Source organism: Carassius carassius, chromosome 13 (genome assembly GCF_963082965.1).
Source record: "Carassius carassius chromosome 13, fCarCar2.1, whole genome shotgun sequence".
Classification (NCBI taxonomy): Eukaryota; Metazoa; Chordata; class Actinopteri; order Cypriniformes; family Cyprinidae; genus Carassius; species Carassius carassius.
This window is the reverse complement of record NC_081767.1, coordinates 14,884,847-14,900,293: the sequence shown is the minus strand read 5'-3', so window position 1 is coordinate 14,900,293 and position 15,447 is coordinate 14,884,847. Positions and strand designations below refer to the sequence as shown.

Genomic DNA, 15,447 nt, shown 5'->3' with positions numbered 1-15,447 from the left:
CAAAAAAATAACATTAAAGAGGTGTGTAAACTTGCAAGCATGATGTCAGACACTGTAATATGCTCTGGTCCCCTCCCTGCTTACCATGGTGACGAGATGCATAGCAGATTGTCATCACTCAATGGCTGGAAGTGGTGCCCGCAGAATAACATAGGTTTCATAGACAATTGGACGAGCTTTTAGGGCAGACCTGACCTGTTGAAAAGAGATGGTCTTCATCCCTCCTGGGGTGGCGCCGCTCTTCTCTCTAGAAATATGGCACATAGTCTTAAAGTTTATACTTGACTAACTGGGGCCCAGGTCAGGAAGCAGACAGACTGGCTAAACCGACCGTCTGCTAGCTGCCTCACGTCACAGAGGTCAGTTAATTCTCAGCACATAGAGACTCTTTCACCTAGATATCACACTATAGAGACTGTGTAGGTTCCACGAACTAGAAAATACAAAAAAACGTCCAAACCAAGTTAAGAGTTGACTTTCAATTGAGGTCAATTGAGGTTCAATTGAGGTTCAACAAATAAAAAACAGATGCAATACAGATAAACAAATGATAAAGCTTGGCTTATTGAATATCAGATCCCTTTCTACGAAAACACTTTTTGTAATAATGCTTTTAATGCTTTTCTGTAGGATAGGTTACATTCCCGCCAAGCAATATGAAATACCTCTAGTTTTGTTTCCTCCAGCTGTGCTCCATTTTCTGGGCTGCTCTCTTTAGGGTGCGAGTGTGCTCATTATACCATGGTGTCAGACTGTTTTCCTTAACCTTCCTTAAGAATAAAGGAGCAACTGTATTTAAAATACTAGAAAAGAGAGTCCATAGTTTCTGTTACATCATCAAGTTGTTCTAAGGTTTTGGATATGCTAAGGAATTCGAATACATCAGGAAGATTACTTACAGAGCAGTCTTTTATGGTAGAAGTAGTGGTTCCACCATACTTGTAACAAGAAGTAGAATTTACCGTTTTTTAGCTATATGAAGTTTGCACAAAACTAAATGATGATCTGATATATCATCGCTTGGCTGCATAATTTCAACACCATCAGCATCAATTCCATGTGACAGTATTAAATCTAGAGTGTGATTTTGACAATGATTAGGTACTGAGATGTGTTGTCTAACCCCAGTAGAGTTCAGAATGTCTATAAATGCTGATCCCAATGCATCTCTTTCATTATCAACATGGATATTAAAATCACCAACAATTAAAACTTTATCTACACCAATGGAAGCATGCAGAAACGTAAAAACGGTGAAACAAAGATTTTAATCTAAAATATTGTATATAGATATGTGTGACTGTTTGCGGCTGACTGAAGCGGTGCTACAAGGATGAATAATAATTTGCACTGAGGTGAGAAACACCTCGCAATTCTATTGAAGATCATTCGATCTGTGATTGTCACACAGTAAAATGATCTACAACGTCAAATTCCTGAGAATTGGAGTACTCTATTTGTACTAAACAGATCTGGTTGGTTTGCTGCTCAAAAGCTCTTTTTTGTTTCGTCTGACCATAAAGGCCAGTGGCATTTTAAGTTCCAGTTGTGTCTGACAGCAAGGATAATTTTTCTCGAACAACGTGGTGATGTAGGGGCTCTTTGATTATTTTATTTCTTTTAGGCTTTCTGACCCCAAGTCTTAACTCATCTCTGCAATTCTCCAGCTGTGATCCTTGGAGAGTCTTTATCCACTCAAACTCCCCTCCTCACTGTGCATTAGGACAATAAAGACACATCCTCTTCCAGGCAGATTTGTAGCATCTTTATTTGATAGAAACCCCTTAATTTCAGTGCTTTAGCTGTTTTTGTACAGCCACTTTCTATTTTGTGAAGCTCAACGGTCTTTATTCTGCACATCAGAACTATATTCTTTGGTGTTAATCCTTGTGATGGATGATTAATGGGTGTTTGGCCTTTGTGTTATAATCCTGTGGAACAGGAAGTCATGGCTGGACAATTTCATGCTCCTAACCACCCTGGTGTGCAAAACATTTATTAAATATGAATGGAAATATACTTCAGAGATATTTTACTCATAATAAATTCTAGGGGTGCCAATAATTGTGGCCAACATGCATTGGAGAAAAACATTTATTTCACAGTTAGATTTCTCCCCCACTTTTAATTGACTTCAATAAATTGTTAGAATTTTGTGAATTAGTAGAATGAATGAATAAAAGGATAAACAATGCAGATTTATTTTCACAACTGCCTTTGCTCATATTTACCAAGTGTGCCAATAATAGTGAGGGCACTGTATATGTATGTATGTCTGTTTGTGTGTTTAGCCTATTACACCCTCATTGGGGGCTGAGCCCCCCTAATATGAAAATCCTGGAATTGCCCCTGGGCAGCAGCAATCTGATACAGCGGTTTTTACATAAAATATAAAGTTATGAGACTTTGCTCTTTGCCAAAACAATTTGTTCTGAACTAATAATAGATTAATGAGACCAAAGATTGGAAATTAGATATACCCAAAACAAATCATATCTCATGTTTAACCACTATAGAACTGGCTGATGTAAGGCTGTTCTCAGCTGGTTCATGAGCCCTGAATGGGCATTGACATCCTGGATAGGAGACTTACCTAATGTCAAGACAAGGCTTTTTGTAACACTGACATTTACATACAATGGCACTGTATGCATATGAGTGTGTTTTAATTGCTTAAAGGGACCATGAAATGAGAAACATACAGTATAAGAGATATTTGTAACATTAAAACAATCTGCAAGTTTCATAGCTTAAAATGTACTCCTCTTTAAATGTCATCTGATAATGGTGCTTTATTAATAGCTTAGCAGTGTTATTTTTCCTCATCGTAATTTTGTCAACAGTATTAGTATGTCTTTTAATAAGTTATCAAAATAAGTTATCATCATGACTGGCATTTTCAAGCTATATTTTTCCAGTGATTATAAGTGGTCTCAAATGTATTGTCTCTCTCCTCCCATTGTCAGTATTTTGTTTTACTGCTGTGCATTTTCCTGCTGGAGATCCTGGCTGGAGTTTTGGCCTACATTTATTACCAGCAGGTTGGTTACTTGTTCTTTCATTCATCGTTTGCTGTGTATTTGTGTCTTTCATTGTCATGCTTTGTGAATATTGTAGCTGAATGAAGAACTGAAGGAGAACTTGAGGGAGACCATGGTTCAAAAATACCATCAGCCTGAGCAGGACCATGTGACGAAGGCTGTGGACAAACTACAGCAGGAGGTGTAGTAGCATATGGATGTCTTGTAGGGATGTGACTAGATCTCGTGGCATGATCAGACTGGTCTCACGAGAACCTGATGATATTCTTGCAAAACATTTTGCAGTGTTTACATTAGAGCTCAAAAATTAATAATTTAAAGATCATGATCTCAAACACCCACACAATCTTATTCCTGAATGACAACAATTCAGTTATGTCCATTATGACGTCACATCGTGAGTGTCAGTGGATCGTGAGAAGCATGTTTTGTCGCTGCCCATGTTAATGCATCATTCACGCTGCTGCTGATCCAGAAAAAGCAAGTCTTTTCAACCACACATTATTTTTGTTACATATATTTAAGAAACAAGTACTGGGATAAAAATGTACAGTTTGGGTATAAACACTTATTCTCTACAGTAGCGATCATAACGAAAGTATTTTAATATGCGCATGTGTTGTAATGCTTATCTTCTTCCACCAGGTGGCGACAACTGGCCATTTAAAAAAAGTATTTGTCATTGAATCGTTCATTTAGGATATGCCAGTAGTGAAAAAAAGTCTTTATGAATTGGGGCAATGACTCCTTCATTGATTTCTATTTTAAAATTTCATTTTGTTCAAATAAATATATTTCTTTAAAAAGAATTAAGTGGTGAACATTTTGTCAGAACCACTAGTAAATTAGGTTATTTTGTTTAGTTTTCTAATCTTTTTTTCTTCAGAATCATTAGAAAATCGTGATCTCCAATTTATGTATATACATGATTGTTAATTTATCCAGAATAGTGCAGCTCTAGGTTACATGTTGTTTATTGCTGCATATAATTTAATTAAAATATAAGTAAAATTTCATAAAGTACAAGCTGATTTCAAAATGCACCTACTCATTCTCGTGAACCCAATCTCATGTCTCGTCTCATGGGGTTTCTCGTGGGAAGTGTCTCGTCATACCCCTAATGTCTTGTCATAAATAGTTTTAATATGACCGAATTTGTATTTAACATGATGACAACTTAATAGAAACATTGTAAGGTACTAATTATAATGTTTATTACCTTAGTTATTCGGCAGAGACAGAAAACGAAGAATATCATCACTGGCTTCACTCTAGCGCAAGTTTATGCCCTTTAAAAATCACTTCCGTTATAATCAGTAAAGCAATCTACAATGTATGCTGAATAAATCTTAGCACGTACATCTGCACTTTGTTATTTATGATGAGAGAATTGTAAAAAAATTAATATGGAACATATAAGCCCAAATATTAATTGGAAAGTATTACTAGCCTGATAATAATAATTAAATCAATAATCGTCTTGCTATCGTCAAAGGCATCAGCCACAGGCCGTATCTCTGACTATTGATACATAGTATCATCAATACTCGAAACTATCCTCTTATCGGCACAACCCTAATACACAGTATCCATATGATGTAAGCATTTGGAGAAATCCGCTCAGACAATCTGATACTTCATCATCGCGATAGAGACGAGTCTACACTTACACTAATAGCGGCTTTAAAGAAATGGGGCAGGGGCACCAAGAGCCATCACAGACAAGAGGTAATTGTTTCACTTACCAAGCTTGTTTAACTTTAACAAATTGGTGAACAGAATAATTTGTCTGATGTCACGGTCTTCACCCTAAATGCCACGTACAATGTACATCACTTCAGCTTTTTATGTGGTGTTATGGACAGACAGATCTTTAAGAGATTCTTAAATTCCCCACTTTGAGAGTTCTAATAATTCTCACATAATGCAATTGTAAACCTTCTTAATTCCATTTTATAATGTTTGACAACAAACATCTACTGAAAGACTAATGCGTTTGAATAGCTGTAAAGTCTGTTTCCTGTTAAGTCAATTTCCAATGCAAAGTCACTCAGATGACTCTTTGTCCCTCATGAGGCTTGTTCATGACTTGTAAATGTGGTGATGCATTACAGTATAGTATATTACACCTCATTGTATAGTTTTTGTGCACAACTCTTACTACAATAAATATTGTATAGTGATTTTGTTTTCCTAGTTGTAAGTATTTCAATCTATGGACCGGTGAGGTGGAGATAAAACTACTGATAGAGTAAAACTTATGAGGAAGACTTCACCACAGAGTTATCCTCTGAGCCACATTGTACTTTGCTTCTTCTGTGTATCCTGTCTGCCCCCGGTGATTTGCACAGTTTACAGTATGAGACATCTCCATCCTCCACTGAAACATCAGTCATAGTAGATATCATAATAGAGGATAGGTGAGTGACTGGAGTATGATGTATTATAAAATCTAATGTTGTGAGTTTACTAGTCAACTAGTGCACCCTTAGTGGAAGGAAGTGATAGGCAACTTTCTTTTTGTTCTATTTAAAAACGGACTTTTATCCTTGTTTTAAATTACTGGAGAATTTATGTACTCACAGCACCTCAGCAAGCTGCACCATGAGTTCTGTGGGGAGAGGGGATGCTGCTTTAGAGTAGGACACAGGTTTCGTCTATTCCCTGTGTTGATCTTTACATTTGCCTCAACATCAGAATCTCTATATTCAAGTTATTTTATATAGTTTCATTCAGTCATGTGAGGTTTATGATGGACAGTGTAGAGCTGTACTCTAATCAAAGGCCATCCAACTATATGCAGACTAATGGACTATTATTATTAGGGGTGGTGAAAAAAATAGATTATTGATTAATCGCGAGTATGTTATGGACGAGTATGAATCTATTATAAAATTTTCAAAAATCGATTTTTTTATTTATTTTTATTTTTTTAAAATGTTGCATTATTTTATTTTGTAAAAAATTTTATAACGGGAGTTGAACGTCACGAACGCGCCCAGTTCCAGTTAGCATGCGTGTGTAACGGCAGCCAGAGCAGGTGTGTAAAATGGAAGAACCAGGAACGAGCAACCAACCGATCCACCCAGCTCCATCTGGGCTCAAAGCAAGCGTGTGGATTCATTTTGGTTTTCATGGCAGGAGCTCTAAACATGTTGATGAAACGCATGCCGTCTGTCGACATTGCCACACTAAACTGAAGTACTGCGGCAATACGAGCAACTTGAGGGCCCACATTTCCCGCTTTCATCCAGAGGAGGCAGGGTGGGTTAAAGACGACCGCCTGAAGCCCGTCATCCCACCGAATCAGCGCACTCTCCACGATATGACAAAATTGGCCCCGGGCTCGGAGAGAGCTAAGAAAATCACAACGTCGATATCTTATTTTATAGCTAAAGATATGAGGCCATACAGTGTGGTGGAAAACCAAGGCTTACGCTACATGGTCCACAGTATGGAGCCAAGGTATGTGATACCATCCCGGAGCTTTTTTACACACAAGTCGATTCCTATTCTTTACAAGGAGACAAAGTTTTTAGTGCAAGTGTCCCTCAAGTCTGCTCCCAGGGTAGCAATAACTTGCGATGCCTGGACCTCCAGAGCCACTGTCTCATATGTGACCGTTACAGCTCATCATGTCAACAGTGAGTGGAAGCTAATTTCATACATGCTTCAGACGAGAGCTATGGATGATAGCCACACAGGCGTTAATATTTGCGAGTTTCTCAAAGCTGTGGCGGACAAGTGGGGGATAGAGACACACGACCTGGTTCTAGTCAACGACAACGCTTCAAATATGAACGTGGCTGCAGAGCTTGGCAACTTTCTACATGTCCGTTGTTACGCTCACACCCTAAACCTCGCCTGCCAACGAGCGCTGACGTTGCCCGCTGTAGCCCGACTGTTGGGTCGAGTCAGACGGCTCACCGCCTTCTTCCACCGCAGCACCACAGCCAGTCATGTGCTGGAACAAAAGCAGGCCCTACTCGGTAAGCAAAAGGCTTAAAATTAATTAAAAAAATAAAATATTTAACTTTGTAATAGAAGTGAATCTATTTTAACGGTTGCCTTCAAAGCAAGCTTTTTATTAGTTTCTAAATTACCAGTAGGCTATTTGAAAATATATAATTCCTTATATAGGCTACTAGTAATTAGCTTTTATTCTTCTTTTTTAATTTTACCAGAACTGCCTAAACACAAACTGAAGACAGATGCTCCAACAAGGTTGAATAGTGGCTTTGACATGGTTGATCGGTTCCTTGAACAGCAGCCTGCCATCTGCGCTGCGCTCCTCTCCCCTCAAGTAAGTATTGGATTTAAGATTCAATCAGACCTAGTAGCAAGCCAAGGTTTGAAAAATATTTTAGTTAATTGAAAAAAACTAAAAACTAGACTTTAGAATAAAAATATTATAAAAAATATGATATTGTGTACACACAAAACTAAAAAAAAAAAACTAAAAAAAAAAAAAAAATATATATATATATATATATATATATATATTAGTGCTGTCAATCGATTAAAAACTTTAACTAGATTAATCACACATTTTTTCTGTAATTAATCGCAATTAATCGCAATAAAAAAAGAAATGTTTTTGTATGTTTTTAATATATTTTTTAATGTAATAATTTCACAGTTAATCAAATTAATGTAGAAACAACATAAAGATAGTATATTTTAAATACTTGTTTATATGGCATCTTTTTATGAATGAAGGCCAGTATTACTGATATTAATACATCTACTGATTTTTTTTTTTTTTTTTACATTTATTATTAGGCTTCAAAAATATAACAGTTTTTAATTTAAGTAAACTTAAAACAATGCTAACATAAACCCATAATAAATGTCATGTTTACTCCTGCCCTTCCTGTCTTAACAGTTAGGAAATAGACAGAAATTTAATAAAGTTATCAAAGTTATATAAAGTCTGCACTTCATAAACTATAAATTAAATAGTTAATCCTTATTAAAGCTACAAAAGTTATTTAGTCAAGAGCAGCGAGTCATTTTCTCTGTTCCCTTTGTTCTTTAACTTTACTGACAGGAAGCTTTATTGGCTGCTGTCCCTTTAAGAGCAGACAGACACGCGGGTCTCACCGTTTATATACTGTCTATGGATCTCGCCTCATTCTCTCACAACTCTTTTTGTTCATTTTAGACTTTATATAAATCATTTAAGATTGCTCTTATGAGGATAATCGACAAAACTGGCACTTTGGGATGTTTATTGTTAGTTCAAGCGCTTAAGAGAACTGGATTCTGGCGCCCTGTCTATGCATTGTGTGTGTGTGTGTACGTGTGTATGTGTCACATAAGGGCATTCACAGACAGCGCATTCTCTTTTGTCTTGCCGTGCTTGAAATGTTTAAAAGCATTTAAATGAATAAGAGCGTGATCATATAATGTAAAGCTAGCCAACGGATGGCAGAAAATACGGATGCTGCGTTAATTGCGTTAAATATTTTGACACGTTAAACCAGACAAAAATTAATCGCATGCGTTAACGCGTTAACGTTGACAGCACTAATATATATATATATATATATATATATACAGTAAATGTCTTTAGTTTTGTTTGTCAATTTGACACGACAGCCTTGAGGAGGCACTGGTGCATGTGTTTGAGACAGTCTAAATGACTGTGAGTCATTGTGTTGGCGTGAATGGAGAACTCTTATAGCATACAGTGTTAATTCCTTTATTTTAACTTTTCCTGTTCTCAATTCCCATCATCCTTACAGGTGAGGAAAGGTGCGCATGACATTTGCACACTGAGTGAGGGAGACGTGTCCGGTGCTGAACACCTTGTGAAGACCCTCAAGCCCATGAAATTGGCCACCACCACAATGTCTGAGGAAAGCATGCCTACTCTCTCAATCATCGCCCCACTACACACACAGCTCCTGGCCAACTTCAACCCTGCACCAGAGGATGATCCGATGACCCGGGAAATCAAGCATGCCATCCGGAAAGATTTGAGGAAAAGATACACATCTACAAAAGAGAGGCACACACTCCATACAGCATCTTGCCTGGATCCTCGCTTTAAAGCTCTCCCATTCCTTTCAGAGGATGAAAAAGAGGAGACATACAGCAGAGTGACTATAGAGGCTGCATCATCCCTCGAGGTATTCTCCCTGGATATTAATAATTCTACTTTGTTTAGAGAATGATTAATTAATGATCTGATTAATAGAATGCTTTGTATCAGTTATGTGCTTTGTATGCTTTGTGTCTTATTTCACTGCTTCCCTGTGTTAGGTGATGAGGCAAGAGGCTGAAGTCCCTGAAGGGGAAGGTGATGACATGGCTAAGGGGCATGATGACGGTGAGGAGGATGATGCAGTTCAGAAGGTTTGCGACGAAGCCCTGAAGCTGGATGAAGATGGCCCTTCCACGCCCTCTACCTCAAGACCATCTTCTCTGACTGCACTGCTGGGCCAAACATTTAATGTTGCTGTCACCACAGCAGAGCCCAAGTCGGCACACACCAGGGCTGAGGAAGAGGTTCAAATGTATCTGGAGGCCCCTTCACTTCCTCTCACTGATGACCCCTTGAGTGGTGGAGCACCAACCATACTGTGTATCCTCTCCTAGCTAAGCTGGCCAAACGATATTTATGTATCCCAGGTACTAGCGTCGCTGCAGAGAGAGTGTTCTCCACTGCGGGAGACATTGTGTCAGCACAACGGAGCACACTCAAGCCACAACATGTGGACCAGCTGGTCTTCCTCCATAAGAATCTGGTCATTCCAGAGCTATGAATGTTTAGTACAACTTGATTGCTCACAAGTTAGTGTGTTGCATTTTGTCACTGTGTTCTACAGTACAGTATATAAGCTGAAGCTACAGTAAGTTGTTCAAAAATGTTCATTTTGTCTTCTTAATGATTAAATTGGACAATTTTCTTCTAGAAAGACAAGGTGTTCAGGTGGAGAAAACTTTTTCTTTACCTTGACATGTTTCGACATGTAGTCTTCCTCCACCTGAACACATAGTCTTTCTAGAAGAAAATTGTCCAATTTCTACAGTATGTTGGTTCTGATCTACTTCCAGGGATTAAAGTTCTCCGTCGCTACGACGGATTTCCGTTAATTGCAGCGAGTCTATGACGGATTTCCGTCAGTTGCAGGGTTCCCGTCTGTCCTTAATGTTTTAAATTCACTTTTCATAATTTTAAGGCTGTGAATATGCTTTAATTTCTCAAATAGTGTAATAAATGTCTTAATTTTAGTTTGAATAGGTCTTAAATTAAGGAAAGACGAGGTGTATTCACCCTGCTGAGGGGGATGTGATCAAAGCCTGGAGTGGAGCGAAAGCACGTTCCTCTCTCCACTCTTAAGCATTCTGTAATCACTTCGCTCATGGTCCACTCCGGGTTTTCAATTCCCGCTCACGGAAAAGCTGCTCTATGTTCACTCAATTAGCCTTGGAGAAGTGCATGTCAGATGAGCGCTGGTGTAGAACTACATTTCAGTTAACTTTACCATGGACACACTTATTTTGCTGGAAGGCTCCGATGTATCGGAGATAGATAAAAGTGTCAAAAATAAGTGGAGATGGGCTTGGCTCAGCGAAATGGGTGAGAATGGCAAGCCTTTTAGTTCATGGGCTAAAAAAATCAAACTGCCAGGTACGTGCTCTGCAATACACATGCTCCCTGCCTGGTGCGACAAGTACCACAACGGAGGTTCATCCATCCATGGCCGATCGTGTGTGCGATCTAAAAGTGCGCATATGTTCTTTCATAGCGGAGCATGACCTGTCGTTCAAAGTCTCACAACCGCTGGTTAATTTAATGCAATCAGCTGTCAAAGACAAGAGTGCACTTTCGAGATTGTCTGTATCTAATGCACACGCCTCCTACTTGTGCACACATGGCATTGCTGTTCATTGGAAAAACGAATTATCAACAAAGCTGAAAACGAAGATGTTTTCTTTAAATGTAGACGAGTCAACAGATGGAAACATGGACAGGATTCTGAATGTTCTTATTCGATACTTTGATGAGGATATGGGTAAAGTGGCAACTCAGCATATGGCCTCAAGGAAAATGAATATTGCAGATGCCTTAACAATCACACACACACTGACAGACATTCTCCAGTCATATAGCCTGAACTGGAATCAGGTTGTTGGTATACTTTTGGATAACTGCAATGTAATGAGAGGGAAAAAGTCTGGAGTAGAGACACTAATCAGGAGAGAAAATCCATCACTCCTGGACATCAGCGGAGACACTGTTCATATGGTCTCAAATGCAGCCAAAGCCCTTTTAAATCCTTTCCAGGGATTTGTGGAACAATTTTGCTCTGATGTATACTATGACATTGAAAAATCACCAAAACAGAAAGAAGCTTTTTCTGAGTTTCAGTCCTTACTTCATTTGGCGAATAAGAGCCTAATACGTCCCATCAGCAGCAGGTTCCTGCAAATGCTAGATGTGTGCAACAGAATACGGGAGCTTATGGATCCATTGGTTGTGCACTTCTACAGCGTCCTGTCTCCTCATGATCAACACAAACACAGGTACATGGCAATAGCATTCTCTTTTTTATTATTTAATTTCTGTACTAGTAGGCCCAGTTTGCAAGATCTCATTAGCCCTTCAGTGTTAAAGAAAAAAAGCAATGGATTTGTTTTCTTTCTTTGGGGTGATAATCAAACAAACAATATATATATAGAATATTGTGCAAAAGTTTGTGTATTTTAGTCATTCAAATTAAAAGGTGAAACTAATATATTTAGTATATTTAACTATATACATATGCATGATTATACTTCTCAGAGGGCCGACATCACATTTCTGTATTTAAAATCCTTTTTTTAAATTGATTTCATGTAATATTCTAATTTTCTGAGATTTTGAATTTGTGGTTTTCATAAGCTGTAAGCCATAATTATCATCAAAATTATAACTTGCACAATATTCTCATTTTTTGAGATTCACTTGTCTGTGTGTGTGTGTATATATCAATGATCAATTAGGTTATATCAAGTAATAGATATACAGTAGTGACTTAAAGGGTTAAATAAGGACAAATATTGAAGCTCGGCTTCATTACAGATGCAGTGAAATTATTAAATAACCTTCATATGAGGGATGGAAAGTGCCTTGACCTCTAAACAAAAATTATATCATGACAAATTAAGTATTGGCAATTAGAAATAGCAATGTCTGTTTTCTCTCCTTAATCCTTGTGTATATGCTTTTTTGTGATGCAGATGGCTCCTAAACCAGCTTCTTGATAAGCATGCAGTTACATCTGATGAGAAAGCCAGAATAATTTTTCTGCAACAGCAAATGGCAAAATCTGCGAAGATCGGAAGTGATGTCAACAAAAATCGGAAGATGCGCATCTGTATGCCTTTTTCAGAGTTTGACAAGCTCACAACCCTGATTGATTTATACCGAGGTATGTTCACTTTTTATTCACTTTAAGTGGTAAGAAAAGTACAGAGATTTCTTATGTATTGAAATCCTTTTATTGGTATATTTATTATGTGCTTATTTTTCCTGGAATCCTGGAATGGAATCTAAGTTAACCATAAATGCAGTTTTTAGATCACTGTTAATCAGATAACTTTGGTTCATACTACTACTACTAAACTTTATTTAAGGGATACTCCACTTTAAAATGAAAATTCTGTCATCATACAATCACCCTCATGTTGTTTCAATCCTTTATGAATTTCTTTCTTCTGCTGAACAGAAAGGAATGTATTTAGAAGAATGTCAGTAACCAGACAGTTTCTGGTTACTGATATTCTTCTAAATATCTGTATGATGACAGAATTTTCATTTTAAAGTGGAGTATCCCTTTAAACAGCACATTTCAAAACAAAGTAAATTTATACAGATGAAAATAACAATAAAACAATAAAGCTAAAAAAATATATATAAAGGGTTGTAATATTCAAGGAAGAGTATGTTACATTACTATTAATGTGATAATGAATAAATGGATAAAATATTCAGACACATTTCTAATCAGGTTCTATTGTGATTTTCAGGTGTACTTCCAACTTTCCAGGTGTTCCTGAAGAAGTTGCAGAATGAAAAGCCCATGATCCATGTGCTGCATGCTGAAATGGTGCTACTGGTTCGGGAACTTCTCTCAAAATTTATGAAGCCTGAAACTATCCCCGTGAGTGCAAAGGGCTTGTTGAAGCTTAATGTTCACAAGAGAGACCTGCAGTACACTGACAAAAGGTTGTCTGTGGGGAAGTTCAGCTTCTTTGCCTTAAACAAGGCTAGAGTGGAAAAGAAGCCCTGGGTGCAGAAGGTCTACAGCTCTCTCAGAGAAGGCTACATAAAGGCAGCAACATTCCTCCTGAAAAACCTTCCCCTCAACAACAACATCATCACCTCTTTATCTGTGCTGACGCCATCATTGATTCTCCACGAATCAGTTCAAGGTGCATTCAACACCTTGGCCAAGGCCTTGCCAAATGCTGTGAAGTCTGAGGAGTTGGGTCAACTGGATGAAGAGGTGCGAGCCTACCAGATTGATACAGATCTAGGAGCACTGGCCAAATGTTTTGAGGAGAACATTGCACGAATCGATGTTGACTGGTGGAGTAAGATCTTTGCCATGAAGATGCCAGGAGGATGAATGAGATTCCCCATCTTAGGGAAGTTGGTAAAGGCTCTTCTATCATTGTTCACTGGCCCTCTTGTCGATGGATCGTTTAACATCATGGACGACATAATTGAGAAAGACAGGGTTAGGCTAAACATTGAGACTTATGAAGGCTTAGCCATTATCAAGTCCCACATGAAGGTAATTGGCGAAACTGCCTCCAAAATACAAATTACCCCTGCATTGAGGAGATCGTGCCTGTCTTCTTATGGGACATACCAAAATCAATTGAAGAAAAAGAAGGAGAACCTTGACAAGCAAAAGGAAAGGAAACTGAGGGAAGCTGTGAAGGTCCTCTCAGCAGTTAGGGTTAAAAAAGTAAAGAAAGGTTCCACCTCTGCTGTTTGTGCTACAGCCTCCACCTCCTCCATCCCTGGAGTTAAATGCAAAACTGCTGCTACAGCCTCCACCTCCTCTACGCCTGGAGTTAAACGCACTGCTGCTACAGCCTCTACCTCCTCCATCCCTGGAGTTAAACGCAAAACTGCTGCTACAGCCTCCACCTCCTCCACCCCTGGAGTTAAACGCACTGCTGCTACAGCCTCTACCTCGTCCATCCCTGGAGTTAAACGCAGTGCTGCTACAGCCTCTACCTCCTCCATCCCTGGAGTTAAACGCAAAACTGCTGCTACAGCCTCTTCCTCCTCCATCCCTGGAGTTAAACGCAAAACTGCTGCTACGGCCCCCACCTCCTCCATCCCTGGAGTTAAACGCAAAACTGCTGCTACAGCCTCCACCTCCTCCACCCCTGGAGTTAAATGCACTGCTGCTACAGCCTCCACCCCTGGAGTTAAATGCACTGCTGCTACAGCCTCCACCTCCTCCACCCCTGGAGTTAAATGCACTGCTGCTACAGCCTCCACCTCCTCCACCCCTGGAGTTAAATGCACTGCTGCTACAGCCTCCACCTCCTCCAAACCTGAAGTTAAATGCACTGCTGCTACAGCCTCCACCTCCACCCCTGGAGTTAAACGCAAAACTGCTGCTACAGCCTCCACCTCCTCCACCCCTGGAGTTAAATGCACTGCTGCTACAGCCTCCACCTCCTCCAAACCTGAAGTTAAATGCACTGCTGCTACAGCCTCCACCTCCACCCCTGGAGATAAACGCAAAACTGCTGCTACAGCCTCCACCTCCTCCACCCCTGGAGTTAAATGCACTGCTGCTACAGCCTCCACCTCCTCCAAACCTGAAGTTAAATGCACTGCTGCTACAGCCTCCACCTCCTCCATCCCTGGAGTTAAACGCAAAACTGCTGCTACGGCCCCCACCTCTTCCACCCCTGGAGTTAAACATAAAACTGCTGCTACAGCCTCCACCTCCTCCAAACCTGAAGTTAAATGCACTGCTGCTACAGCCTCCACCTCCTCCATCCCTGGAGTTAAACGCACTGGTGCTACAGCCTCCACCTCACATGGAGCAACTCCTGCACATGTAGTTAGTAGTCAAACACTGAAACGGGTGTCTGGTGTAGCCAAGCTTCAGGAATATGGTTTCACAGCCAAAAGGCAGAAGAAGTAAAAAGCACTCTAGAGACTTTTGCACAAGAATAGCACTTTAATGGTGGTGCTGTTACTTTATCTTTTTTTTCCTGTTAATTAAGAGTTTCATAAAACATTGTTTGGTCTTATAAGATAAATAAAAACATGCACTGAAAAGTTATGTAGATGGTTGATTATTTGTCAAGCTAAGTTTTTTTCTTTTTCATTGATTAAAATAGCTTTTAAAATACGCCATCTGGCAACATTAAAGCGGTT

The 15,447-nt window shown here is 39.1% G+C and overlaps 2 protein-coding genes across 2 annotated transcripts in view; both read left to right on the top strand.

Annotated features, from left to right (window-relative positions):
• cd151l (CD151 antigen, like) overlaps positions 1 to 15,447 on the top strand; it is a 71,411-nt gene that overhangs the window by 33,946 nt on the left and 22,018 nt on the right. The window contains exons 4-5 of the mRNA XM_059564785.1: positions 2,967 to 3,041; positions 3,118 to 3,222. Coding sequence (XP_059420768.1) covers positions 2,967 to 3,041; positions 3,118 to 3,222 — 180 coding nt within the window. The remainder of the gene's footprint in view (positions 1 to 2,966; positions 3,042 to 3,117; positions 3,223 to 15,447) is intronic.
• Positions 10,694 to 14,095, top strand: LOC132155609 (uncharacterized). Its single transcript, XM_059564351.1, has 3 exons — positions 10,694 to 11,576; positions 12,273 to 12,463; positions 13,062 to 14,095. Exons 1-3 carry the CDS (start codon positions 10,750 to 10,752, stop codon positions 13,661 to 13,663), a joined length of 1,620 nt encoding a protein of 539 aa, XP_059420334.1. The 5' UTR covers positions 10,694 to 10,749; the 3' UTR covers positions 13,664 to 14,095.